The sequence below is a fragment of the Symphalangus syndactylus genome, chromosome 3 (genome assembly GCF_028878055.3).
Source record: "Symphalangus syndactylus isolate Jambi chromosome 3, NHGRI_mSymSyn1-v2.1_pri, whole genome shotgun sequence".
NCBI lineage: Eukaryota > Metazoa > Chordata > Mammalia > Primates > Hylobatidae > Symphalangus > Symphalangus syndactylus.
This window is the reverse complement of record NC_072425.2, coordinates 7038356-7066073: the sequence shown is the minus strand read 5'-3', so window position 1 is coordinate 7066073 and position 27718 is coordinate 7038356. Positions and strand designations below refer to the sequence as shown.

Below are 27718 nucleotides of genomic sequence, written 5' to 3'. Positions count from 1 at the left end.
TCCTTAGAGCTAATCATTGCCTCCCCATTCATTTTTTTGTTTTCTGTGTACTTGTTATAAACCCATTCCCAAATTGATAGAATTGCACGTTTGTATTCTCAGACACATAAGTTGCTGGATCACGTATCTTCACTTTACTCTTGTCTTGGTGGTGCATAACCTTTAGTTCTTAAGACACATTGCTCAGAAGATAACTATTTTGAGCGTTTGAATTCTGAAATGTTCTCTCTCATGTCATGGACACTGTGGCCCTCCAGTTCCCCCCTCAGAGCTGCCTCCATCTTCCATGTTTGTTTTTTTTTTGAGATGGAGTCTTGCTCTGTCGCCCAGGCTGGAGTGCAGTGGTGTAATCTCTGCTCACTGCAGCCTCCTCCTCCTGGGTTCAAGTAGTTCTTGTGCCTCAGCCTCCCGAGTCGCTGAGATTACAGGCGCTCGCCACCATGCCCGGCTAACTTTCTTGCATTTTAATAGAGATGGAGTTTCCCTATGTTGGTCAGGCTGGTCTCAAACTCCTGACTTCAGGTGATGCTCCCACCTCGGGTTTACAGCCGTGAGCCATTGCGCCCTGCTATCTCCCATGTCTTTGAGCATAATTGTGCTAGTGTCTCCCATGAACTCTTCTCTGTCTGCACATCTCTGTGCTCCTTGGAGTCCTGGTCTTGGCTGGTTGGCTTCAGTTTCTTTCGCCTTAGCGCACCACAGGCAAGCACCTTGCTGGACGACATGGTCTTACGGAGGAGACGGGGGTGCCGAGGTCTTACCGAGGAGACGGGGGTGCCGGGGTCTTACCGAGGAGACGGGGTTGCCGGGGTCTTACGGAGGAGACGGGGGTGCCGGGGTCTTACGGAGGAGACGGGGGTGCCGGGGTCTTACGGAGGAGACGGGGGTGCCGGGGTCTTACCGAGGAGACGGGGGTGCCGGGGTCTTACCGAGGAGACGGGGGGTTCTGGGGTCTTACCGAGGAGACGGGGGTGCCGAGGCATTTTGGCTGCAGCAGTGCTGTTCCCACCTTTGGACTTTGTCTGTTCACCCTTGCTCGGGCAGCATCGGGCAGAGAGGGTGCCGCTGGGCAGGAAGGGAGGGGCCCTATCGGCAGACCTGAGCTGCAGAACAGCTGGGATGCGTCACAGGGGACCCCAACATGGAGGCTTTTGTATCTCGCCCGGGAGCGGGGCCACAGTGGAGCCCAGATCTGGTTTAAACCAGATCCAAGGAAGAGGAAGGAAGGGAGGGCATTCCCACAGCTGATGAAAGTCCAGCCCAGGACAGCTGCACACCCCGCTGTGTCCCAGTAAGCCCACCCTGCAGAGCCTGTGGGCCTCATAGAGCCTGTGGGCGCTGGGTATTAAATGGCGCTGAGAAAGTGCTACCTGTGTTCTGCGTGATAATGATTCTAAGGTTATATGAAATATGATTTGTTAGCAATGCATATGGAGTTATTTATGGCTAAAATGGCATCATTTTACCCCTAGGTACTTTGTTAAATATTCCAGCACACCTCTCCAAGCACAAAAGATTATAGGGGATGGCTTGAACAAGAAGGGAAAATACTGGTAGTTTTTGAAATCAGGCACGGGCACGTGGGGATACATTTTACTTTTGTCTCTATTTTTGAAAGTTTTCTTAATAGAATATTTAATAAAACAGACACTAAAAAAATAGGAAACCATTTTGTAGCCGTGGGCTTGTGTGGAGAGTGGATAGTGAGCTCTGTGGCCACCTCTGCAGAGGGTGACCCCTCACCTGTGCCAGGTGCGGTGCCTGGCTGCATGGACCTCATCTGAGGCTCCGCCTCGCCAGCTCTCTATTTACACCAGCTCAGCCCCTGCCACTGGAGCTGGCCCCAATTCTTTAGCCTTTCCAGGGTTCTGCCGGTGCCGACCCACCTTCAGGCAAGCAGATTTGGGTTATCTCTACTTTGCCAAGTCAGTGCCTATTTCAGCTGCTTTCTGTCCTGAAAGTACAGCCCCTCCCTGCGGTGGGCTCCTTTCTTGTTCTGGTCCCTCCTTCAGGGTCCGGTCAGCAGTCGGTGAATCCGTGCTCTGCTGTGGTGGACCCGGGGCGCCCCTCCCACCCGTGGTGACCTCAGTGGGACCACCCCTAATGCATCTGTGTTTTTCCCACCTTGTTAAAGGATTCTTTGTTTTATCTCTTTTTTCCCAACCCTAACTGGATCCCATTGTCATTTATTTGATACATCCTTCCCAGAACATCTCCTTCCTTACATTCTCCTGCCATTCTACCTGGACCCCCGACCCCGGGGCTCCCTTCTCTGTTTCCTTGTTACACAGCACAGAGCCAGAATCATACAGCGTTATCGCTTTTATGATTATAAAAATAATGCATGCTGATTGTAAAATAATCCAGACACTGCATACATGCATGAAGAAGAAAGTAAAATCACTTCTTATTCCAAAACTGAGAGAATCATTCTTAGTATTTTTGTATGTCCTCCCAGACTTCTATGTGTATAACCACATTGAATTTTTGAAAATAACTTGTTTTTCCTTTAATGTAAACATTTTTCAAAGTCAGCAGCTACATGTGCCCTGCAGCCGCTGGTCCTGAACCAGGGAGTCACTGCAGAAGCATTTGGTGGTGGTGGTGTGGAGGGGGCACTTTTTCAGGATGTACATGCCCTGGTTCTACGCCTTTCAGGTCCTGTTCCGTAGGTTTGGGGTGGGGCCCAGACTGTCTTTTAAAAAAATTGCCTGGATGATTCTAACACAGCCTCACTGGAGCATCGGGAAGTCTCTTGCTGGCTTCAGGGTAGATCATTTATGCCACTGGGTGTGCCCTTCAGCCACTCTTCTGCAGGTAGACAGGTTGTTTGTTCCTACTTTTCTGTTATTGCAAAAGCTGGGTCCTTCTAGATACATGTTTGTGCACTTAATTATATCTTCAAGTGGAGTCTTAAAAAAAGAATATGTATTTGTAAGCTTTTTGATTCGTGTCTCCAAGTTGCTTGCCGTGAAGTTTGGACAGAACTCACAGTGATGGTATGTCATCTCTGCAGACCCCACAGACACCAGCTTTGCAGTGTGCCAGACCGAATGGGAAGAATGTGAGAGGCTTTTTATGTTGAATTTGTTTGTGTAATTTCCTTTGGGGGGCATTTGTAGTTCTTCTTTTGTGAATTGCCACTCAATTATTTGCTTATTTTTGGGGGGGCTACTTCTTGTTTTCTTATTGGCTATCTGAGAACTTTCCATAGCAAACCAGTAAGGCATTGTCTGGTGTGCTGCAGAGCACCTGGCATCCTGGGTGCCCTCAGTGCTTCCATCTCCACAGGTGCCTTCAAGTCCTGGTCCTCTCAGAACCCTCTAGTGACCATGTCCCCCAGTCAGGCCCCGGACTCTGTGTCCTGCTCCTTGCCCTGTGTGCAGGTTCCTCTGGCTGCCCCGGAATCCTTGGGGCTCCCACAGATTCATTGTACCATTGCCCACTGCTGGCCTGTGATGGCCTGGACTGTCCTGCCAGGTATACATTCATGTTTCCTGTATACCCAGCCCAGAACCCCTCTCACCCCAGAACCTTCCTTGACTTCTGCCAGAGTTGAGCAGCCGGCCCTCTGGTAGGCACATGTGAGTGGATGTGGGCACACCTGGCCCCCTGGATCTGGTGGATGGAGGCACACCTGGCCCACTTGATCTGGTGGGTGTGGTCACGCCTGGCCCCCTGGATCTGGTGGATGGAGGCACACCTGGCCCCCTGGATCTGGTGGGTGTGGTCACACCTGGCCCCCTGGATCTGGTGGGTGTGGTCACACCTGGCCCCCTGGATCTGGTGGGTGTGGTCACACCTGGCCCCCTGGATCTGGTGGGTGTGGTCACGCCTGGCCCCCTGGATCTGGTGGGTGTGGTCACACCTGGCCCCCTGGATCTGGTGGGTGTGGTCACACCTGGCCCCCTGGATCTGGTGGGTGTGGTCACACCTGGCCCCCTGGATCTGGTGGGTGTGGTCACACCTGGCCCCCTGGATCTGGTGGGTGTGGTCACGCCTGGCCCCCTGGATCTGGTGGGTGTGGTTGTGCCTGGCCCCCTGGATCTGGTGGGTGTGGTCACGCCTGGCCCCCTGGATCTGGTGGGTGTGGTCACACCTGGCCCCCTGGATCTGGTGGGTGTGGTTGTGCCTGACCCCCTGGACCTGCTCAGGTGCCACTGTCTCCTGCAGGCTGTGCAGATGATGGGCGTTTCCTTCTCTGGGCTCCCTGTTTGTCCCCGGTGCTGAGGCGAGTAGCAGGTGCTCGATAAGTGCTCACAAAGCCAAGCCGGCCTTGCAGGGCTCAGCTCAGTCAGCCCACACCTGCTGAGCAGCTCTTGTGTGCCTGCACTGCCCAGCGCCTGGAGGGAGGGAATGCCGGCCTCTCGTGACTCTGACACTGACCACCAGTCTTGTCTGATTGCAGTTGGGCCGGTGCACAAACAGCGTGGTCAAGTATGAGCTGATGCGCCCCTCCAACAAGGCCCCGCTCCTCGTGCTGTGTGAAGACCACCGGGGCCGCATGGTGAAGCACCAGTGCTGTCCTGGCTGTGGCTACTTCTGCACAGCGGTAAGAGCCCAGTCCGGCAGCCTCTGAGTCCTCCGCAGGCTTTACTGTCTGCTTACTGGTGCTGGTTCCTGTCCTGTGTCCACCTGCTGTCGGGTGGTCCAGCAGCTGGCCCAGGTCTGGTGTCTGTCTGGAGGTCTCCAATGTTCACAAGCCCCTTACTACCGCTGTTGAGCCCCAGTGCCTTAGACGTCTTCACCCCCAACCCCCATTTCCCTCCTTCCGCCTGGAAGCCACTTTTGGAGATGACTAGGACGGTGTGACCCGGACTTCCAGGCCAGAGGAGGGAAGTGGGGGTTGCGGGTGAAGGTGTCTAAGGCACTGGGGCTCGAGAGCAGCGATGAGGGGCTTGTGACGCACTGGAGACTCCAGGTGGAGGCTATTCTGAGGACGTTCACCCCCCATGATGAGGGTGTACAGAGCACACAGCTCCTGGGAGAGGCGGCACCCCCTTGCTGTGCCCTGGGCAGTTTCTGCTGGGATCTTGGGTCATCAGTTGCTTCAGTGTCAGACATCTGTGCTCAGCCGTGCCCAGGGCCCCCCGAGAATGGGCTGCTTCCCTTTGGAGCTCCCCTGTGTGGGCATCCTCGTGCATGTAGGGTGGGAGTGAGTGTGTGTGCGTGCACGCGTGCGCACATCTGTGTGAGCCTCTGCCTGTAAGCGTCTGTCTGTGTGTGCCTGTGTGTGTGAGTGTTTGAGTGTGAGCTTCAGGCACCCACAGATGCCCGCTGCCCCTGTATGAACCTGGGCCAAGAGCTTCCACTTTTGGGGGCTTTTCTTTGGACTTCACACCTTGCATGTCCTCCCCATCTTCAAACATCCTTTTTTTGCTTCTGCTACATCTGTTTATCTCTGGCTTTCTGCAAGCAAATGCTGTTGTTATGGCTGTGCACCTCTCCTCGAGGCTCACCTAGGTCGCCAAACCACATCTGCTGCGCACTGCTGGGCACTGGGGCAGCTCCACCTGCCTGATGCTGTGCCCTGAGGTGCTGTCGTCTGGCCCTGTCCCTATCCGCCCTTCAGAGTAGGGGCCTTCTGGGTCCTTCTTTAGGCCTTCTCTTTGCGGGCAGCCTCAGCTTTCCTGGGCCTGGATGGGTCAGAGGCAGCCAAGTGACCTCTGTCTGGCTTCAGCTTCCTCTCTGTGGGGCGAGAGCACCGTGGGAAGCATTGTTCCTCCTTCTTAATGATGCCTGGGGCCAAGACTGGACCCCACCCCGACCTACGGCTCACTCTGCAGACCGCCCAATGTGGGATGCGGTGCCAGTTTAGTAGTACTTTATTTTTCTAAATATTAACCCCAATTAAAACAAAAATTTTTTTTGTCCTCCCATTTTTAGGGTAATTTTATGGAGTGTCAGCCCGAGAGCAGCATCTCTCACCGTTTCCACAAAGACTGTGCCTCTCGAGTCAATAACGCCAGCTATTGTCCCCACTGTGGCGAGGAGAGCTCCAAGGCCAAAGAGGTGACGATAGCTAAAGCAGACACCACCTCGACCGTGACACCAGTCCCCGGGCAGGAGAAGGGCTCAGCCCTGGAGGGCAGGGCCGACACCACAACGGGCAGGTACCTGGCACAGGCTCTGGCTGGGCTCTCCCGACACCACAACGGGGCAGGTACCTGGCACAGGCTCTGGCTGGGCTCTCCAGTCGTCCATCTGAAAAAGTTTCAGTTGTTAATGTTATTGCCTCCTGCTGTTTTTTCCAGAAGTCTCTGAGCTGAAGCTGATGCTCATGGTGATTTCTGACATTTAAAACTCTGAAATTCATTTATTGCCATTTGTGCATACGTTGCTCTCTTTCAGTTTGGTTATGTAGATCCACTTGCCTGTTTTGAACCGGTTTTCACAGCACCCCCATTGATGTAGCTCTGTGGGGTTTCTGTTGCCGGCATAGTCCCGTCAGTACACAAGCGATAGACGAGTGGTAGCTGCTGCAGTCTGTGACTGAGTTCTGTGGCATTAAGGTTTGAAGGCCTTAGCTGAAGACAAAAAAAGTCTAAAAGAATTAGAAGTATTCATATTAGACAGATACAATTGTCTTCCTGAAAGAGTCCAGTAGAAACAGCTGAAAAACTTTTAGAGCTCAAAAGAGTCAGTAAGAGGATCTGATAAAGAAGAGATAGAAGCCGTTTGCCTTCTTCCTTAGCAGCAGTTCCCTACCTGAGAATAAAATAACGAAAGAGATCCTTTCAAAACTGCAACAAAACTTGTAACTACCCAGCAGAACAAAGAACTTAAATGTGACACTAATATAAAGAAAACGAAAACTTCCTTGAAGATTATTTAAAAGAGACTCAAATTGTGGACATGTTAAGGTGATTCCTTCCTATTAACCTGTAAATTTAATGCACTTTGAATCAAAATTCCAGTGGGATTTCCTTTTGTTGGGGTGGGCAGTGGACTTGATAGATTCAGCTTGAAGCTCATTCATGAGAGTGTATTTGAACTCGCTGCCCAGAAGTCTAGGAAAAGTTGCCCTAGTTTTCTCAGGAAATCTGGTTCTGAATCCTGAACCGGTAAATCCGGGGACTAAGCGGACAATAAGCAAATCCGCAGCTCTCACTTAGAAAACAGCACACTTGGGCAGTCAGAGTCGGAACAGGCCATGTTTCATGTTTTCATAAACCTTTCCCCGATTTCCTCCCCTCAAGTGCTGCCGGGCCACCACTCTCGGAGGACGACAAGCTGCATGGTACAGCCTCCCACGTGCCCGAGGGCTTTGATCCAACGGGACCTGCTGGGCTTGGGAGGCCAACCCCCGGCCTTTCCCAGGGACCAGGGAAGGAAACCTTGGAGAGTGCGCTCATCGCCCTCGACTCGGAAAAGTAAGACCCGACGTGATTTCAGAGATGTCTCAGAGCCTGTTTTAATCTGCACCCCACGTTTTTCCCCATGGCGTCACTCTAGCACTTTTCAGCTTTTTGATTAATGCTGTTCATTAGAATAATTTGTATATTTTCACACTATTTTGGGAAATTACTGTAAATTACTGTCCTCTGCATTATATTAAGAGCAACATGTGACACCTTTGAAGTCCTAAGTGAGGAGGTAGGTCTTGGTGAGCTTTGACAACATTTCCTGGTTGCTGTTGGCCCTGAACTGCCCTTAGGTCATGAGAGCAGACACTGCTTCTGCTACCTTGACTCCGTTTCCCTCCCAGGCCACACCCCATCTGTGCAATGCGAGGGTCGGGCCAAGGGGCCCTGCAGGCTTTCCCGACAGCTGGCAAAAACCCACCCCTCCCTCCTCGTCCTCCTCTCAGCATTGCCCCACCAGGGAGGCAGACCAGACTGTGGCACTGAGGCTTGCGGTGGCCTCCTCCCTGGATCTCCCCTCTGTCTGCCTCCAGCCTCGCCTCTGAGCCTGTTCTTAAAGCGATGGTGCCATCTACCCATGCCCACAGGCCCTGCTCGCTGACCAGACCCCAGACTGTTCCTGACCCCACTCTCTCCCCCATCCCTTGGTGATTGTGTTAGTCTGCTTTTGTGTCAATATAAAGAAATGCCCAGGGCTGGATAATTTATAAAGAAAAGAGGCTTAATTGGCTCACGGTTCTCCAGACTGTACAAGAAGCATGGTGCTGGCATCTGCTCCTTGCGAGGCCTCAGGAAGCTACAGTCATGGTGGAAGGCAAAGCAGGAGCAGTAGCAAGAGACAGAGAAGGGGGAGGCTCCCAGACTCTTAAGCGACCAGATCTTGTGGGAACTGACTGAAACTCATCACCAGGGGGAGGGATGACGCTAAGCCATTCATGAGGGATCTGCCTCCAGGATCCAGTCACCTTCTACCAGGTCTCCTCCAACACTGGAGGTCACATTTCAACGTGAGTTTTGGGAGGGACACAGGTCCAAACCGTATCAGTTACCAGCTTAGTCATAGAGTTAAGGTTTCAAAGCAAAAGTGCCAGTGTTCCCAGCTCTCACTGCCCAAGGCATCTTCTGTAGTGTGAGCTGTGCCCTCACTCATGACCACGCTGTGCGGGCTTATCCTGGCTGGGGCTGGTCCCGGCTGTGCTGAGCATAGATGAGTTTCCAATGCATCCTGCGCTGGTTCTGTTGTCGTGCTATGTAAAAGCCTCACAGTGCGTAGTGTTCTCCTGCAGTGACTGGGAACGCAGTTTCTTGTTCTGCAGTTTTTACCGTGAGATATCTTAACTGATGGGTTTGTACTTGAGCTTATGGGGCTGGTGGGCAGACGTCCGCCGGGCCTTCCAGCCTTCTGCTTCACGTGTGGGACGCGGAGCCCCACGCTGACTGTTGTCCTGTGCTTCCCACAGACCCAAGAAGCTTCGCTTCCACCCAAAGCAGCTGTACTTCTCCGCCAGGCAAGGGGAGCTTCAGAAGGTTCTCCTCATGCTGGGTAAGTGCCTGCCTGCGGCCCGGGCACACGCAGCCGGCCCTGTGGCACTGAAAGAAGCTGAGAGCAGTTGTTACCCCTTCCTCAGAAGGCTGGTCTCGTTTTGGTTTTCTGTTTTTGTATCTCCGAGTTCTCTGATGAGTGAGAATAGGTTGCCCACTGGTGTTGAGGCTTTTTATGGTGTTCATATCCAGTTATGCAGGATATTAGAACTATTCTCTATGAAGTTCTAATTTTTAAAAAGGAATTAGATATGCGGTTATTAAATCAAGCAGAAATAGAGATTAAGGAAAAGCAAAACTAGTGAGTTGGGGCCCTGAGATGTGATGACGGCAGCCGATGTCTCACCTGTGCTGATCGAAGCAGCTGTGGTGTGGACAAAGTAGTCTTCAGCTATAGGTATTTTATAGCAGGCAAACCGATTGCATTAGATTTCTAATACCCAAAAGCATACTTGTTAGAGAGCCTTCCCCGTGATAATTTGGTCTCTGAGCTCATAGCTCTAGGCTTGATTTCTGTGACGTTCATCGTCTCTTGGTTGAAAAGGATGATTAAGTAGCCCTTTACTGGACAGTACATCAAGTAAAAAGAAGTGAAACCATTTGCTGTTAAAAAAAGGTTTATTTATGTTGACCAGCAGTTTTAATCATTTTTGTCATAGACTTCACGTGACACTAAGGTCACCTCACTGCACTGTTGCTCACCATCCCCTCAGACCTCCTGGGAATTGACCGGCGCTCAGGCCTCTGTCCCCGGCCTTGCTTGCTCCCCTAGGGTGCGTCTGCCCTGGTCAGCCGCCTCACAGGGCCTGGGGCGGCCATGGCCAGGACACACGGAAACACAGAAGGAACCTCAGAGTTAGAGCAGGGCGGTAAAGGGAAGAGCGTGCCTTGCCGAGTTAGTTCCGACAGAGGGACCTGCCTGTTCAATTCCGCAGGAGACTAGCACACTCAAGTCTCAAGTCCAGAGGATGGTGCTGTGGGTGGGTTCCGGCGTGGCTCGAGGTAGCCGTTTGTGTGGAAGATGGTCCTGTGGCTGTGGGTGGGTTCCGGCGTGGCTCGAGGTAGCCGTTTGTGTGGAAGATGGTCCTGTGGCTGCGGGTGGGTTCCGGCGTGGCTCGAGGCAGCCGTTTGTGTGGAAGATGGTCCTTTGTGAGTGCTTGCCAGCCATCGTGATAGTCCTGAGCTGGAGTCTGTGGCTACATCTGAAATCATTAATAAAACTGTGTTTGTTCACAGTGGACGGAATTGACCCCAACTTCAAAATGGAGCACCAGAATAAGCGCTCTCCACTGCACGCCGCGGCGGAGGCTGGACACGTGGACATCTGCCACATGCTGGTTCAGGTTCGGTGGCACGGCGCCCTCCTGGGGCTCTTCACCTGCTCTCTTTTATTTTTATCAAAGTAAAATAATACCACGTTCATGGTTCTTCCAGTGTAAGAGTTCCATAGTGCTGTGAAGCAGACACAGAATCAGCTTTTCCGCCCCCGAGTCCTGCAGGTGGATCAGTGCTTCCCGCTTTTCTTCCGGCATTTACCACGGCCTTTGAGAAGACCATGCCGCCATTTGGCTGTTTCTTGATTTGCTTTCTTTGGTTTTGGTTTTGGTTCTTCACACTCATGACTTCCCCCTGCGGGAGCCAAGCACTCGCAGAGGCACGGACGCCCCTTCCCCAGCCCCATTGCCTGGCTCCCATTTTGTTTAGATCAGATGGTGTGAGCATTTTCAAGCCAAACCACGTCGTCTGCAGGGTATGTTATGTCTGTCGCTAATCACTGGCTTGTGTTTCTGTTGGTTGAGTTGACTCTGCCTCCTGCTAATTTATTCTGAACCATCCGAACACTGCCCGCTGTCTCTGGGTTCAGACACGCGACGCTGTTTGTCCCCGTGACGTCCCTTCCCTGATCCTGGTGTTGGATCCCCTGTTTCTCAAATGCCAGGTTTGAGTCTGGTGCGGTCTGACTTCTGATCCTTTGTGTGTGACCTATTATTTCTGGAGACTTTAGGAACTTTCCTTGAACCTCGCTGGTCTGAAGTCACGCCTCATTGTAACATGGGTCTTTTTAGATCCACCGGGGCACCTGGTGCAGGTGCTGTGCCCTTTCAGTGCAGAAATCCACACCTGTCAGTTTTAGGAGGGTTTCCTGTGTGACTTCTGTGCCCAGGTCCTCTACCTGTCTCAGCTCTGTCCTGGGACTCTCGTAACTCTGGCGTGGAACCTTCCGGGCCAATTTCCTGCCGTGGTCTGTTTCTTGTCTTTTGGTTCTGCCTTCCAGGCAGCATTCTCACCTTCAGCTTCCAGCCCCTGGGGGATTTTTAACATGTGTAGTCACATTTTCAAATCCCAGTGCTTCCTTTTTGCTCTTGGATAGTTCCTCTTTCAGTAGCCTCTTGTTCGTCCCTTATTTCTCTGATGATGTTATGGTTATTTTCAAGTTTTATGCTGCTCTGTTTTAGTTTTTCTTATCTAAAGGTTTTCCTCAAATGCTCAGTGATTCTTGTTTGTATTTAAAGTAAACTACTAAAAAGCCGGTGGTAGCTCTTGCTTGCCGGGGGCTTGTCAGCTGCAGGGTGATCTGCAGGCCTGGCTGTTTTGTTGGGGCCCCCAGGCCCCACTCTCTGGGAAGGACCTGTGCTCTCGGACTGCACCTGTCTCTGCCTTTCTTAGGGCCAAGAAGGAGAGAGCAACGGGGCGCACCGTCTGCTGTGCTCACACCCACCCGCTGTCCAGCTGCCTCAGTCTGTCCCCCGTTTCCGGAGTCATAACTGATGGTGTTTTGTTACTATTTGCCTGGAATGATTTTTCACTTCTTTTATTCTGACCTTTTCCCTCATTTTTGGATATATGTATTTTAAACATAGAGCTTGATTTTTATAAATTTAGTCTAACAATCTTGGTATTTTAATAGGAACTTTTAGTCCTTTATTTGTACCTAATGTCTTATATTGTAGTTTTAATTTCTAGCTGTCTTAGTCCATTTTCTCTTGCTGTAAGAGAATACTTGAGACTGGGTCATTTATAAAGCAAAGAAATTTATTTCTCACAGTTCTGCAGGCTGGGAAGCCCAAGGTCGAGGGGCTGCCTCTGGTGACTTATGGTGAGGACCTCATGCTGTGCCCAAACACAGCCAGGAACCGCACCAAGAGGGACACGCTCCAGCACAGCCTTGCTGTGGACCAGGCTGCCCACACGGGAGCAGTTCCATTCCTGGGTGCTGACTCCGCCTTTCAGAAAGGCGTGGCTGCATCTTCGCAGCCTCATAGCCTGCGGACCAGGCTGCCCACACGGGAGCAGTTCCATTCCTGGGGGCTGACTCCGCCTTTCAGAAAGGTGTGGCTCCATCTTCGCAGCCTTGTAACCTGTGGACCAGGCTGCCCACACAGCAGGTCCATTCCTGGGTGCTGACTCCGCCTTTCAGAAAGGCGTGGCTCCATCTTCGAAGCCTCGTCACCTCTTAAATGCCCAGCCTCAAAACCTCATTGGGGCCCCCAGCCCCAGTAAATAAATTGCATTCAGACCATAGTGCCAGCCTTTTGAAGCCAATGCTTTTTTGGTCGTTCTTGCCGTCTTTTGAATTGATTTTTATTTTGATTTTGCCATTTCTCTTCTCTGTTAGTTGCAAACTTTCCACTTCTTGCCCCAGTGGTTCCTCTCAGTCTCACATGCAGACTTGACTTACCAAGGTCAAGACTGAATGAGATGATGATGGGGGAGCCAAGCCCTGGCAGGGGGTGAGGGAGGGAGCAGCTGAGTGAACTGGGGTCCAGTAAGCCAGGGGTTTGTGGGGGCTCCTGGAGGCTGAGAGGAAAGTGTGTCGTGAGAAGCGCTGAGCCAAGGTAGGCACTGGGGGCCAGCTCCATGCAGGAGGAGCCGCGGAGGCCGCTGGGTATGTCAGGGAGAAGCAGAAAAGGATTCGGAGACAGTGGGGTGGCCTCAAGACGAGTCATGTGGGCTGTGGTTCGTGGTGAGTCCATGAGGGAAGTGGCTTGACCTGGTGGGAACAGGCTTGTGGGAGGCGGTGAGGTCAGGGGCAGCCGGGGGTCAGGGAGTGGGGGGTGGTCATCCAGACACAGGCAGAGCTGGAGTGAGAGGTGGGCTGTTCAGGGCCGGAGTGATGCCAGGACATTCATAGGTGGGGCTCTGAGGAAGAGGAAGAGAGCGTGGTCTGGAAGAGGCAGGAGCTGGTGTTGTGGGGCTCGGGAGCAGATGCCGGTGGAGGTCCAGGCATTCGGCCGGGAGGCCCTCTTCTCTCCCGGGAGGCCTAGTGAAGGGTGTGGCGTGATTCTGTTCTGTTGCGGATGGACCTGGATGGGGACGAGTGTGCAGAGCCATGTGGGGGAACGGAGCAGACAGGAACAAGGGCTGTATGAGTGCTGCCCCGATGGCCCCGGGAGCTGGGTGAGGCCATGAATGTGGATGTGTGAGCCCGTGAGGGTGGGGTGTGTGAGCCCGTGAGGGTGGGTGGGGTGTGTGAGCGCATTCTCCATGCCCACTGCTGTCTGTGGAGGCTTCTTGAAGACATTCCTCCTGTGCCTGAAATTCCAGGTTGCTGGTGGTTTTCCTCAGGTCATGTAAGGAATGATGTCACTGTCTTCCGAATTCCATTCTTCCTTTTGAGAAGTTAGCTTGCCACTCCTTTGAAAGACACTGTGTTCTCTTTGGCTTTCTTTTTTTTTTTGAGACAGAGTCTCGCTCTGTCACCCAGGCTGGAGTGCAGTGGTACGATCTCGGCTCACTGCAAGCTCCGCATCCCGGGTTCACGCCATTCTCCTGCCTCAGCCTCTCTGAGTAGCTGGGACTACAGGCGCCCGCCACCACACCCGGCTAATTTTTTTGTATTTTTAGTAGAGACGGGGTTTCACCGTGGTCCTGATCTGCTGACCTCGTGATCCGCCCGCCTTGGCCTCCCAAAGTACTGGGATTACAAGCGTGAGCCACTGCGCCCGGCCTGGCTTTCTTTTTTAAACATTAAAAAAAAAAAAAAAAATATGGTTGCATCATGCACACAGAAAAGTCCTTTAAATTTCAACATCTGGTTAACAAATCATTCTACTCTGGCCCTGACATTCCCACCCCCGTGAGACGCAGCGTCGCTGGCTCCCTGGACACCTGGTGGACCCCTGGGTGCCCTCCCCGGGAACAGCAGCCGTTTTGGTCTCACCGTCCTGCAAGTGCCTCGCGTAGCAGGGTTCCATTTGTTTGCTTTTAACCTTTATGCTAACTGAGTTGTCCAGCGTAAGTTCCTTTGTGTCTGCTTCTGTCAGTCAGGAAAACAAGGGAGTGTAGAAATGGGACATGGCCGTGGGGCTGAGTGGCCCAGCCCTGCCAGGGCTCCCTCCTGACTGCCCGTGCCCTGTGCTTGTCTGAAACATCGTCGTTGAGGAGGCTGAGTGAGGGGAGTACAGAGCTCTTCGTTCTGTTTTACAGCCTCTTGTGAGTTTAGTGCCGTGAAATAACACGATGTATGGGGAGGAAATCGTTGTGTCCCTTGGTGCTGCTGTCCATGCAGTGTGCGGGGTCTGACCAGCCTGGAACTTCAGGTTAAATCCCTAGCCTGGTGTTTAGTTTGGTAACCTGCCCTGCAGAACTTACTGTTGCTGGTCGTAGAGGGATTTCTATTTTTTTTCTTCCCCTTAGAATCTAAGCGGTTTTCCTGAGATTCTCCAGGAAGAGAGAGAGATTGCTTTTGTCTCTAGTTTGCCCTGAATCCAAGGGTGCTGTTTCTCAGGGTTTCAGCATCTGCAGGGGTGTCTCACATCTCACACACACTCTTTGGGCAGGCTCTGGCCACACCAGGGAGGGCCTGTGGAGTCATCTCCCCCGGGCTCCCGTCTTGGTCTCATGTGGAGTCATCTCCCCCGGGCTCCGGTCTTGGTTGTGTGGAGTCATCTCCCCTGTGCACAGACAGAGAAATCCATCGTGCAAAAAGCGCTTCCCTGGCAGCCGACCTGGAGTCCACCCCAGCCTTTTGCCAGTGCTGGGGACATCAGTGTTCTGGCTCCCAGGCTGGGGAGGGGCTCTGAGGGTCGGTCACGGAGCCTCCCGGGTGTCTGAGCTGCCTCAAGCACCCCGGGGTCTTTTCTGACTTGATCTATGTTTTCATACCTGTGGAGTCGGGAGCTGTGCCTCCATCTGCTGCAGCTCTGGGGTGCTGCTGTCCTCTCTCACCTGCTGCCCTTCGGTGTCCAGGTCCCTCGTGTTGCAAGATTTCATGCCATGTCTGCAGTTTCTGGAGAGCACCGAGCGAGGTGCCACACGCTCCCATCCGAACTCACCACAGACACTCATGTTTTCATCGATCTGCTCTTCTGTCATCTCTCATTTAAAAAAACGTTGTAAACTCCTTTACTGTTATCTCCCCCACGCCCCTACCAAGACCATGTAGGGTCCAGTCTCGATTCTCTAACTCCTTTTCCTGAAAAGGTGCTACCTCCTTCCCAGGCTGCATCTGCCATTCGGTGACGGCTGGTGACGGATGGATGGGTGGTGGGCTGAGAAGAGGGGACTAGGAAGGGCTATTCCAGGCTCAGCCCTGCCTCCCACAGCCTTGCCTCTGGGTGTAGGGGAAACAGAGGCATGACTGACCAGGGCCAGGGTGGTGCCAGCTGGGCCACGGCCACACGTGGGGTAGTCAGCAAACACCGCGGACTCCCAGCAAGGCTGCTGCCTGGTGTTTGGAGGCTGCTGTGGTCGCAGACAACCGCCTCACCTCAGCTCCCTGGCAACAAGCTGGGGGTGGGAGCGGGAGGGAGGAGGGGCCCCTGTCTTAGGAGCCTCACAGGCTGCACCGGGAGAGCAGCCAGCCTGGGCCAGGGGCCGCCAGGTCCCGAGGGTGCCACCCAAACGTCGTGGATGCTTTTGTTGGGTGGCACACCCTGGAAGAGGGCATCTGGATCCCAGCCCTGGGGGCCCTCAGGTTTCAGGGGCCACCCCCCAGTAGGCAGAGCTGGTTGACGGTGGACACTGGGGATAGGAGGTGGGTGGGGTGCCAAGGGCATTACCACATTGGGAGTGTAGATAGGCAAGTAGGAGGTGGGCAGCTGCCCCCAGAGGGAGGCCCTGTGTCCCCCACTGGACAGCCCCCCAGGAACTGAGGTGCCCTGCAGTAAGTGCAGAGGCCAGGCCCTAGGCTCTGGGAAGAGGGTTGGGGGCCTGATGGCTCCCGCCGGCAAAGTCTCCCCCTCCACTCGTGGGGCCAGGAAGGGGGCAGAGGGGCCACAGAGGCCTCTCAGAGGAGGGCAGGGGTGGGGTGGTCACTGCCTTCTCCCCACTGCACCCCGTACCTGCCTGCAGAAGCTGGGCTGCTCTGTGGCACCAGCCCTGGCCAGGATGCTCCTCCCTGGAGTCCCCTAGCAGGGACTGCATGCTGAAGCCATTGCTGGGCGGTGGCAGATGACTGAGCGGCTGGTAGGACCGGCCATGCAGCACTCAGGGGGCCCAGGACGTTGGCGAAGGCTCCACCCGCACCCCCTTCTGCCAGCGCCTCAGCCAGGGTGAGGCTCACGCAGGTGTAGGGAGGTTGCAGGTTTAGGGATCTTGTAGGTGAAAGGAGGTGGCAGGTGTAGGGAGATTGCAGGTGTAGGAAGATTGCAGGTGTAGGGGGTCTTGCAGGCTTAGGGGGCCTTGCAGGTGTAGGGGGCCTTGCAGGTGTAGGGGATTGCCGTGCTGCAGGTGTGTCTCGTCCCCTCGGGGACCGGGGACTGGGGACTGGGGACTGGGAGAGCGACTGTGCCGCCGGGGCTGCAGGCGGGAGTCGTTGTGGGCCCAAAGCCTGGGAGGCGGACCGCGATGGGTAGCCGTTGGCGGGGAGTGTGCGCGAGCCTGGGAAGGGCGCCCTCAGTCAGAGCCTCGCGGAGGGTGAGCGGCCAGCGGCTTCGGCCTTGGAGTCCCAGGCGGTGTGGGACTTGGTCACTGCCAGCCGCTCCGCTTGCGGTGAGGATTTGGGGAGCGCGTGGGAGGCGGGTCCTGCTCCACGCCTGCGTGGGGTCCAGGATGGAGCTGGATCGGGGGCGGGACCTGTTTCTTGGCGCTGGCAGGTCTGTTTGGAAATGCAGTTGGCCGCCGCGCGGGTCTCGCTTTGACTCTTCCTTTGGCTCCGCTGCTTCCCTCCACTCTTAGAGCTTTCTTGGACTTTGTCTCAGTGCCCTGTGTTTTCATGGGCAGGGTCATTTCCTTCTGCTTACCCGGGTCCTGGGTGCGGTGTGGGTCTGTGAGGGCTCCGCGCTGGGGAGCTGGTGGGCTCCCGTTTCCTATGGGCCGCCGAGAGCTGCCCAAGCCCTCCTTCCTGGGGAAGGACCCCCATCCTCCCCTGTGCTCTGCCCGAAGCCATCAGCCCCTCCTGCCCTTGCAGACTCGGGTCTGTCTGCGCTTCCGCCCGCGCTGCCGGCCTGGTGCTGGCGCAGGGGCTTTCGGTGCCAGCCTCTCCATTGTGGGCGCACCCTCTCTCCTTTCACCAGGATTTGTGGGGTCTGGGGGAGCAGCCTCTGTGTGCTGAGGGTGCAGGCAGAACCACAGCTCATCTGCACAGCACGGGCCTCGCTCTTTACCTTGTTTTGTGTTTTTTTAAGCTTACTATTTGTTAAAAATTAGCTGTTGTAGACTTCCGACGCTACTTTACCTTCAGGTTTGGCAGCCGGACCTTGGCTTTGAGCTTTGGTGTTTGAGGTCAGCCTTGGGTCACTGCCCCCGCTGTGCGCCTCCAGGCCTCAGCCTTTTGACCTCTGACCCTTGCTCTGTGGACCCTGCGTTCTCTTTGGGGAAGCCCAGCTCCTTCTGGTCAAAGTCCCCTGAGCCTCTCACTGCCCCTCTGTTTTGTGGTACTTTTTTTTTTTTTTTTTTTTCTTTTTTTTTTTTTTATTAATTTTTGCATACAAAAACAATAAACATTTTCTAAAAATACATACAAACAAAAAGATGCGTATCAAACATATTAGGAAGGTTGCACATGGGAAGTCGGGGAATAGAAATGGGGGGTGGGAGTTAAAATAAATGAGAGAGGGACTTTATATGGATCAGTGATAATAACTCAATCCTCTATTTGACAAAGAAGAGGGAGAAGGAAGAGGAAGAAAAAGAAAGTGGGATAAAGGATCAGAAAGGGAAGAAAATAAAAAAAATTAGAGTATGACTCCAGGGTAGACCTGTTTTGTTGTCACTGAGTTGGTTGGTTGGTTTGTCTGTTGTATTCTTCATGTTTCGCCAAGTTGGCCAGACTGGTCTCGAACTCCTAGCCCGAAGTGATCAACCCGCCTCGCCCCCCAGAGTGCCGGGACCACAGGCGTGAGCCACCACGTCCAGCCCCCACATTGCTTCTGGCCTCCGTGGTAGACCTCCCAGACGGAGCGGCCAGGCAGAGGAGCTCCTCACTTCTACCCAGACACAGGGCGGCCGGGCAGAGGAGCTCCTCACTTCCCAGACGGAGCGGCCAGGCAGAGACGCTCCTCACTTCTTCCCAAACGATAGGTGGCCGGGCAGAGGCGCTCCTCACTTCCCAGACGATGGGTGGCCGGGCAGAGGCGCTCCTCACTTCCCAGACGATGGGTGGCCGGGCAGAGGCGCTCCTCACTTCCCAGACGATGGGTGGCCGGGCAGAGGCGCTCCTCACCTCCCAGACGATGGGTGGCCGGGCAGAGGCACTCCTCACTTCCCAGATGGGTGGCCGGGCAGAGGCGCTCCTCACCTCCCAGACGATGGGTGGCCGGGCAGAGGCGCTCCTCACCTCCCAGACGATGGGTGGCCGGGCAGAGGCGCTCCTCACTTCTTCCCAGACGGGGCGGCCGGGCAGAGGCGCTCCTCACTTCTTCCCGGACGGGGCGGCCGGGCAGAGGCGCTCCCCACTTCTTCCCGGACGGGGCGCCCGGGCAGAGGCGCTCCCCACTTCTTCCCGGACGGGGCGCCCGGGCAGAGGCGCTCCCCACTTCTTCCCGGACGGGGCGGCCGGGCAGAGGCGCTCCTCACTTCTTCCCGGACGGGGCGGCCGGGCAGAGGCGCTCCTCACTTCTTCCCGGACGGGGCGGCCGGGCAGAGGCGCTCCTCACTTCTTCCCGGACGGGGCAGCCGGGCAGAGGCGCTCCTCACCTCCCAGACGATGGGTGGCCGGGCAGAGGCGCTGCTCACTTCCCAGACGGGGCGGCCGGGCAGAGGCGCTCCTCACTTCCCAGACGGGGCGGCCGGGCAGAGGCGCTCCTCACTTCCCAGACGGGGCGGCCGGGCAGAGGCGCTCCTCACTTCCCAGACGGGGCGGCCGGGCAGAGGCGCTCCTCACTTCCCAGACGGTGGGTGGCCGGGCAGAGGCGCTCCTCACTTCCCAGACGGTGGGTGGCCGGGCAGAGGCGCTCCTCACTTCCCAGACGGTGGGTGGCCGGGCAGAGGCGCTCCTCACTTCCCAGACGGGGCGGCCGGGCAGAGGCGCTCCTCACTTCTTCCCGGACGGGGCGGCCGGGCAGAGGCGCTGCTCACTTCCCAGACGGGGCGGCCGGGCAGAGGCGCTCCTCACTTCCCAGACGGGGCGGCCGGGCAGAGGCGCTCCTCACTTCCCAGACGGGGCGGCCGGGCAGAGGCGCTCCTCACTTCCCAGACGGTGGGTGGCCGGGCAGAGGCGCTCCTCACTTCCCAGACGGTGGGTGGCCGGGCAGAGGCGCTCCTCACTTCCCAGACGGGGCGGCCGGGCAGAGGCGCTCCTCACTTCTTCCCGGACGGGGCGCCCGGGCAGAGGCGCTCCTCATTTCTTCCCGGACGGGGCGCCCGGGCAGAGGCGCTCCTCACTTCCCAGATGGGGCGGCCGGGCAGAGGCGCTCCTCACTTCTTCCCAGACGGGGCAGCCGGGCAGAGGCGCTCCTCACTTCTTCCCGGACGGGGCGGCCGGGCAGAGGCGCTCCTCACTTCCTCCCGGACGGGGCGGCCGGGCAGAGGCGCTCCTCACCTCCCAGACGATGGGAGGCCGGGCAGAGGCGCTCCTCACTTCCCAGACGATGGGTGGCCGGGCAGAGGCGCTCCTCACTTCCCAGACGATGGGTGGCCGGGCAGAGGCGCTCCTCACTTCCCAGACGATGGGAGGCCGGGCAGAGGCGCTCCTCACTTCCCAGACGGTGGGTGGCCGGGCAGAGGCGCTCCTCACTTCCCAGACGATGGGTGGCCGGGCAGAGGCGCTCCTCACTTCCCAGACGATGGGTGGCCGGGCAGAGGCGCTCCTCACTTCCCAGATGGGGCAGCCGGGCAGAGGCGCGCCTCACTTCTTCCCGGACGGGGCGCCCGGGCAGAGGCGCTCCTCATTTCTTCCCAGACGGGGCGGCCGGGCAGAGGCGCTCCTCACTTCCCAGACGGGGCGGCCGGGCAGAGGCGCTCCTCACTTCTTCCCGGACCGGGCGGCCGGGCAGAGGCGCTTCTCACTTCCCAGACGATGGGTGGCCGGGCAGAGGCGCTCCTCACCTCCCAGACGGGGCGGCCGGGCAGAGGCGCTCCTCACTTCCCAGACGGGGCGGCCGGGCAGAGGCGCTCCTCACTTCTTCCCGGACGGGGCGGCCGGGCAGAGGCGCTCCTCACTTCCCAGACGGGGCGGCCGGGCAGAGGCGCTCCTCACTTCTTCCCGGACGGGGCGGCCGGGCAGAGGCGCTCCTCACTTCCCAGACGATGGGTGGCCGGGCAGAGGCGCTCCTCACCTCCCAGACGGGGCGGCCGGGCAGAGGCGCTCCTCACTTCCCAGACGGGGTGGCCGGGCAGAGGCGCTCCTCACTTCCCAGACGATGGGTGGCCGGGCAGAGGCGCTCCTCACTTCCCAGACGATGGGTGGCCGGGCAGAGGCGCTCCTCACTTCCCAGACGGGGCGGCCGGGCAGAGGCGCTCCTCACTTCCCAGACGGTGGGTGGCCGGGCAGAGGCGCTCCTCACTTCCCAGACGGTGGGTGGCCGGGCAGAGGCGCTCCTCACTTCCCAGACGGTGGGTGGCCGGGCAGAGGCGCTCCTCACTTCCCAGACGGTGGGTGGCCGGGCAGAGGCGCTCCTCACTTCCCAGACGGTGGGTGGCCGGGCAGAGGCGCTCCTCACTTCCCAGACGGTGGGTGGCCGGGCAGAGGCGCTCCTCACTTCCCAGACGGGGCGGCCGGGCAGAGGCGCTCCCCACCTCCCAGACGGGGCGGCGGCTGGGCAGGGGCTGCAATCCCAGCACCCTGGTAGGCCAAGGCAGGCGGCTGGGGGGCGGAGGCTGCCGCGAGGCCAGACCACGCCACCGCACTCCAGCCTGGGCAACACCGAGCACTGGGTGAGCGAGACTCCGTCTGTAGTTCCAGTAGCTCGGGAAGCTGAGGTGGGCAGAGCACTCGGCGTGAGGAGCTGGCGACGAGCGTGGCCAAGATGGCGAACGCGTGCCTGCCGCGAAAGGAGAAAAGGCAGGCAGCGGTGGCGCGCGGCGGCAGACCCAGGCAGTCCGCGGCGCGGGCAGCCGCAAGCCGAGTAGATTGCAGCCTGGGCCAGAGAGGGAAAAGAAGAAAGAGAAAGAAAAGGAAGGAAGGGAGGGAGGGAGGGAGGGAGGAAGGAAGGAAGGAAGGAAGGAAGGAAGGAAGGAAGGAAGGAAGGAGGGAAGGAAGGCAGGCTTTTTTTTTTTTTTGAAACAGAGTTCACTCTTGTTGCCCAGGCTGGTCTCGAACGCCTGACCTCAGGTGATCCACCTGCCTTGGCCTCCCAAAGTGCTGGATGAGAGGCGTGAGCCGCCACGCCTGGCCTCTCCACCTGCCTTGGCCTCCCAAAGTGCTCGGATGACAGGCGTGAGCCGCCGCACCCGGCCTCTCCACCCCTCTTAGCCATTATGAGTTAGCCTCATTTTCCATATAGACCATTCTAGGGCTGTTTAAACATTCCTTATTTAATTGTGTTACTTTTGGTTTTTAATTACTAATAGTAAAAACAATACTATTTTCAACGTTTTTTCATAATGTTTATTTTATAAATGAAATACTAGGTCTTTGTCATCTAAGAAGTTTTTCCTCATGGAGAAAAGGTTTCAACAGCCAAACAGCTGATTTGCTTTTAGCACACAACCAGTTTTAAAGTTGAGGGCTTCTTAAGTTTCAGACCAAGAAAAATTTACCTGCCAGTTAATTGGTCTTTCAAGTTTCTCCGTTTATTCGGAAAAATGGAAACTGTTCTGGAATGCATGCTACTGGAAATCAGGATTTTCCATTTATTTTGGCGAGTACTAAATCGGCGAGAGGATGCTGTGTGGCCTGGCTGGGTGAACCGGCACCTCCCTCCTGCCTCCTCTCTGCTGAGGGGCCCTTCCCTCCCCTTCTTTGTCTGCTTTAGAAGGTTGTCACCGTCCTCCTCATTTCTAAAGGTGTTGTCACACTCCTGAGCTATAAACATTTTCTGTCAAATTACCTTAGAAGTGGAATGAAATCTAGCAGAAATATTCTGCTTAGACTAAAGGTTTGATAGTAATAGAATAATTATGTCTTTGAAAACTCAGACGCTGTTGGTCACTGAAACAGTGCAGCTCTGTTTTTTTGAGTGTGGAAGCTCGTAAGTCACTTATCCCCAGGCGGTGGCTACTGTCACAGCCCTCCCATACACCTGAACTGTTGTTTCACTAGGCGGGCGCTAATATTGACACTTGCTCAGAAGACCAGAGGACCCCGTTGATGGAAGCAGCCGAAAACAACCATCTGGAAGCAGTGAAGTACCTCATCAAGGCCGGGGCCCTGGTGGATCCCAAGGTATGTTCCCCTGTCAGAATCACCATCCTAGTGTGTGTGTAGACGTTTCTCAGAAAGCTGAGCAAGGGACATCCTTACTGACATCTCCAGGACTTGGGGCCTTCACACACTGACCCAGTTGTCCAGAAATAGTTCCTTCATCTCACTTTGGTTACCTGGTTTATTATTAAAAACCACTAGTGAGCGCTCACTCTCTACAGAGCCTCACAACAGACAGGTGAGCTAATGACGGGTTTGCCGTGCGGAAGGTGTTTGCCTTACAGTACATCGTCTCACTCTGTCTTCAGTCCAGAGCAATTGGGCAAGAAAAAGAAATCAAAGGCATTCACATTGGAAAGGAAGAAGTAAAATTGCCTCTGTTCACAGATGACATGTTTTTTATATGTAGAAAACCCTAAAGAATATACAAAAATATTGTTAGCTAACAAAACCAATTCAGCAAAACAGGATAAAAAATTAACACAGAAAAATCGGTTGCATTTCTATATACTTCGAATGAAGTATTCAAAAAAGAAATTAAGAAAACAATTTCATTTACAGTAGCATCAAAAAGAATAAAATACTTAGGAGTAAGTTTAACCAAGAAGACAAAAGACTTATATTTGTTAGTTGAAAACTAACAAGTATTGCTGAAACAAATTAAAGAAGACCTGAATAAATAGAGACATCCCATGTTCACAGATGAGAAGACTGAATGTGGTTAAAATGGCAGGTGCCACCCAACAGCCTATAGAGTCCGTGGAGTCCTTACTAAAATCCTAACAGCTTTTTTGTTTTTTTGAGACAGTCTTGCTCTGTCACCCAGGTTGGAGTGCAGTGGCACAATCTCGGCTCACTGCAACCTCCACCTCCCAGGTTCAAGCAATTCTCCTGTCTCAGCCTCCCTAGTAGCTGAGATTACAGGCATGCACCACCATGCCTGGCTAATTTTTGGTATTTTTAGTAGAGATGGGGTTTCACCATGTTGGCCAGGCTGGTCTCAAACTCCTGACCTCAGGTGATCCACCCACCTCAGCCTCCCATGGTGCTGGGATTATGAGCATGAGCCACCACACCCGGTGCTAACAGCTTTTTTTTTTACAGATACAGAAAACCTCTAAAGTTTATACGGAGTCTCAAGAGACCCAGAGAAGCCAAACAATTTTGTAAAAGAACAGAGTTGGAGAACTCACAATTGCTGATTTCAAAACTTACTATATACGGCCACAGTAATGAAAACAGTGTGGGACTGGCATAAAGACAGAAATAGAGACCAATGGAATAAAATAAAAAGCCCAGAAATAAACGATTGCATATATGGTCACTGATTTTTGGCAAAGGTTACAAAGACCATTCAATAGGGAAAAGACTGTCTTTTCAACAGATGGTTCTGAGACAGCTGGATGTCCACATCCAGAAGCGTGAGGTTGGATCCTCACCTAACACTGTATTCAAAAATTAATGGAAAATGCAGCTGGGCGTGGTGGCAAACGCCTGTAATCCCAGCACGTTGGGAGGCCGAGGCAGGTGGATCACCTGAGGTCAGGAATTCAGGACCAGTCTGTCCAACATGGTAAAACCCAGTCTCTACTAAAAATATAAAAATTAGCTGGGCGTGGTGATGGGTGCCTGTAATCCCAGCTACCTGGGAGGCTGAGGCAGGAGAATCGATTGAACCCGGGAGGCGGAAGTTGCAGTGAGCTGAGATCACGCCACTGCACTCCAGCCTGGGTGACAAGAGCAAAACTCTGTTTCAAAAAAAAAAGAAAAACGGAAAATGTATATGGATGAAAGGCCCATACTTAAGAGCTAAAACCAGAACACTCTTTGAAGAAGACATGGGGGGAAACCTTTATGACACTGGATTTGACAACGATTTCTTGGATATGATACAAAAGCATAATCAAAGAAATAGACAAACTTGATTAAAACTAAAAATGTTTGGCCCTGGGAAATGATGTGCAGCTGGAAAGACAGCCACCCCCTTGCCCGTCATGCAATGCACGTTTGTAGGGAACCTGGCACTAAACCATCTGTAGATGACCTGCTTCTGGGTTGGGGTTTCATGCATGGCAGAGCAGCTCCCTCACTATGATCTGTTGAAAGTCAGCCCCCAACCCAAGGGTTTGTAAAGATAATAAAAGGTTTTAAAATGGGGAAAAATAGGCCGGGCGCGGTGGCTCACGCTTGTCATCCCAGCACTTTGGGAGGCCGAGGCGGGCGGATCACGAGGTCAGGAGATCGAGACCATCCTGGCTAACACGGTGAAACCCCGTCTCTACTAAAAATACAAAAAATTAGCCGGGCGTGGTGGCGGGCGCCTGTAGTCCCAGCTACTCGGAGAGGCTGAGACAGGAGAATGGCGTGAACCCAGGAGGCGGAGCTTGCAGTGAGCCGAGATCGCGCCACCGCACTCCAGCCTGGGTGACAGAGCGAGACTCCATCTCAAAAAAAAAAAAAAAAAAAAATGAGGAAAAATAAATAAACTTTTGTACATCAAAGATTACGACCAACAGCGTGAAAAGACCACCTACAGAATGAGGAAGTGTATCTGCAAATTCTCCGATAAGAGGTTTTTATGCAGAATATATAAAGAGGTTGTATCTTTCAACAGCAACAGAAAATTAAACAACCCAATTCAGAAATGGGCAAAGAAAGGGCTTGAATAGCCATCTCTCTAAGGAAGGCCCACAAGGGCCAATTCCCACATGAAAAGGTGTCCAGCATCACCAGCCACCAGGAAAGCCAAATCAGAGCCACGGTGAGACGCGCCTCAGAGGATGTGGCAATATCGGAACTCTCACGCATTGCTAGTGGGGATGTAAACGCTGCAGCCATTGTGGAAACCAGTCTGGTGGTTCCTCAGATCGCTAAGCATAGGATTACCCTGTGATCTATAGCAACTCCACTCCTAAGTGTATGCCACAGCCATGCAAACCAGAAACACAAACAGATCTTCATACAACAGTGTTTGCTGCAGCATTGTTCACAGTAGCTGAAGGACAGAAACAACCCAGGTGTCTCAGCAGATGCCTGCATCAGCACATTCAGTCCATCCATACGATGGGATGTTACTCAGCCATAAAAAGTAATGAAATTCTGACCTATGAACAGCATGGATGGACCTTGAGGACATTCTGCTGAGGGAAAGAAGACAGACACAAGGACAAATCCTGCACGATGTGACCGATAGAAGCCATCAAGAGTAGTGAGATTCATAGAGACGGAAAGTAGACTGGAGATTCCCTGGGGCCGGGGGATGGTATTTTGCCTCATGATTGTAGAGCTTTGTTTTGGGGTAATGAGAAAGTTTTGGAAATAGTGGTGATTGTGAATGTGTGTAATGCCACAAAACTACAAAATGTTTTAAATGGCAAGTTTTGTTATATATTACCATAACAGCATTTAAATTCTTAGTCTTTCATATTAATACACATTTTTCCAACAACAAAGTGATCACACTCCTCATAGTAATTCAACTCCTGCCTCATGTCACATTAAACTTTCACTATTTTCTCATTAAATATTATTCTGTGAAACACCTAAATGGCTGTATCAATTTATGATATAATTTTATCATTTTAGTCAAATTTGAATATTTAATATTTATCTTAATTTTTATTATAAACAGTGCTTCAGTAAATATTTTTATAGTTAAGTGTTTGCACATTAGGCTACTTTAGGACAGATTTCTGGCTGTAGAATTGCTAGATCAAAATAGGCAAACAGGTGGCCAGGTTCAGTGGCTTGCTTCTGTAATGCTAGTGCTTTGAGAGGCTGAGGCAGAAGGATGGCTTGAGGTGAGGAGTTTGAGATCAGCCTGGACAACATAGTGAGACCCCGTCTCTGTAAGAAATGAAAAATTAGCTGGGTGTGGTGGCATGTGCCTGTAGTCATAGCCCCTTCGAGGCTGAGGCAGGAGCATTGCTTGAGCACAGGAGTTTGAGGCTACAGTGAGCTGGATTAGCACCACTGCACTTTAGCCCAGGCGACAGAGACCCCATCTCTAAGGAAAAAAAAGAAAAAAAGCTAGAGAAAAACAGCACATTACATCTAGAGAGACAACGTTATGAAATATTACTGGCTTCTCCTCTGAAACCATGGAGGCAGTTTTTATTGTGCTGAAAGAAGCAAAGCCAAAAAAATGTGAACCCAGAATCCTACATCCAGTAAAAGTATCCTTCAGCGAATGATGGTGAAATCAAACATGTTTGGGTAAAAAAACAAAGGGCAGATAAGCTTGCTTGGAATCCTGAAGCTTCCAGGAGGAAAACTTAGCGCTTTGGGAACGAATGAGGAGCATCAGATGGCGGATATGAAGACATTTTTCTATTTAAATTTCCTAAAATGTGAGAGGTCATTTAAACTCAAATAATGTCATAAGGTGGAGTTCAGACACGTTTGGAAGCACAGTAAGTCTTCACTTAACCCTGTTGACAGGTCCTTAGAGCATGCGACTTCTTCAAGCGTTGAAGCCAGTTTACCACAGACTGATTGACCTAAACAAGAGTGAAGTTCTTTTGCCATATTCCTGGTCACAAAAACATCGGCAAGCTTCCAAATCAAGACCAAAGTATTTTTAATATTAAACACTGAAATACATGTGAGCTGTACAGACATTTAAGAAAGATTAATACAAACGATAAATATTTACCCAGTTATTCCAGGTCAGGGTTGCGAGTGAACAGAGCCTATCCTGGCACCTCAGGTCACCTGGCGGGAAGCAGTCTGGGCCAGGACACCGTCCTATCGCAGGGTGCACACACACACACACACACACACACTCTCTCACATACAGACACATACTCACATACACAACAGACACACCCACACACAGACACACTCACATACACACACACACACACACACACACATTCACTCAGACCAGGACAGCGTAGACATGCCAGTTCATCTAACACGCGAGTCTTTGGGGTATGAGTGAAATTGAGGTACCCGGAGAAAACCCACACAGACACGGGAGGACCTGCAGACTCCACAGACAGTGGCCCCGGCTGGGAGTGGTTTTTGTTTGTTTTTAACCTCATCAATGTTATAACAAAACAACACTGAATGAAATGATACTATTGAAGACCTGCTGTGAAATATAGGATAATAACTACCCAAAGGA

The 27718-nt window shown here is 53.6% G+C and overlaps 1 protein-coding gene and 1 pseudogene across 17 annotated transcripts in view; one reads left to right on the top strand and one right to left on the bottom strand.

Moving 5' to 3' along the window:
- Positions 1 to 27718, top strand: part of EHMT1 (euchromatic histone lysine methyltransferase 1) — a 230745-nt gene that overhangs the window by 163137 nt on the left and 39890 nt on the right. For 9 of the 17 annotated variants that reach the window (XM_063636694.1, XM_063636692.1, XM_063636693.1 and 6 more), the window contains 7 exons: positions 3017 to 3064; positions 4409 to 4552; positions 5887 to 6113; positions 7200 to 7373; positions 8825 to 8907; positions 10143 to 10249; positions 22489 to 22611. In XM_063636694.1, the coding sequence (XP_063492764.1) occupies positions 3017 to 3064; positions 4409 to 4552; positions 5887 to 6113; positions 7200 to 7373; positions 8825 to 8907; positions 10143 to 10249; positions 22489 to 22611 (906 nt within the window). Of the gene's footprint in view, positions 1 to 3016; positions 3065 to 4408; positions 4553 to 5886; positions 6114 to 7199; positions 7374 to 8824; positions 8908 to 10142; positions 10250 to 22488; positions 22612 to 23694; positions 24043 to 27718 lie in introns of those variants that run through there. The other 8 variants (XM_063636698.1, XM_055270152.2, XM_063636695.1 and 5 more) reach the window with 2 other exon arrangements.
- LOC129479577 (forkhead box protein H1-like) lies at positions 15667 to 17075 on the bottom strand (annotated as a pseudogene).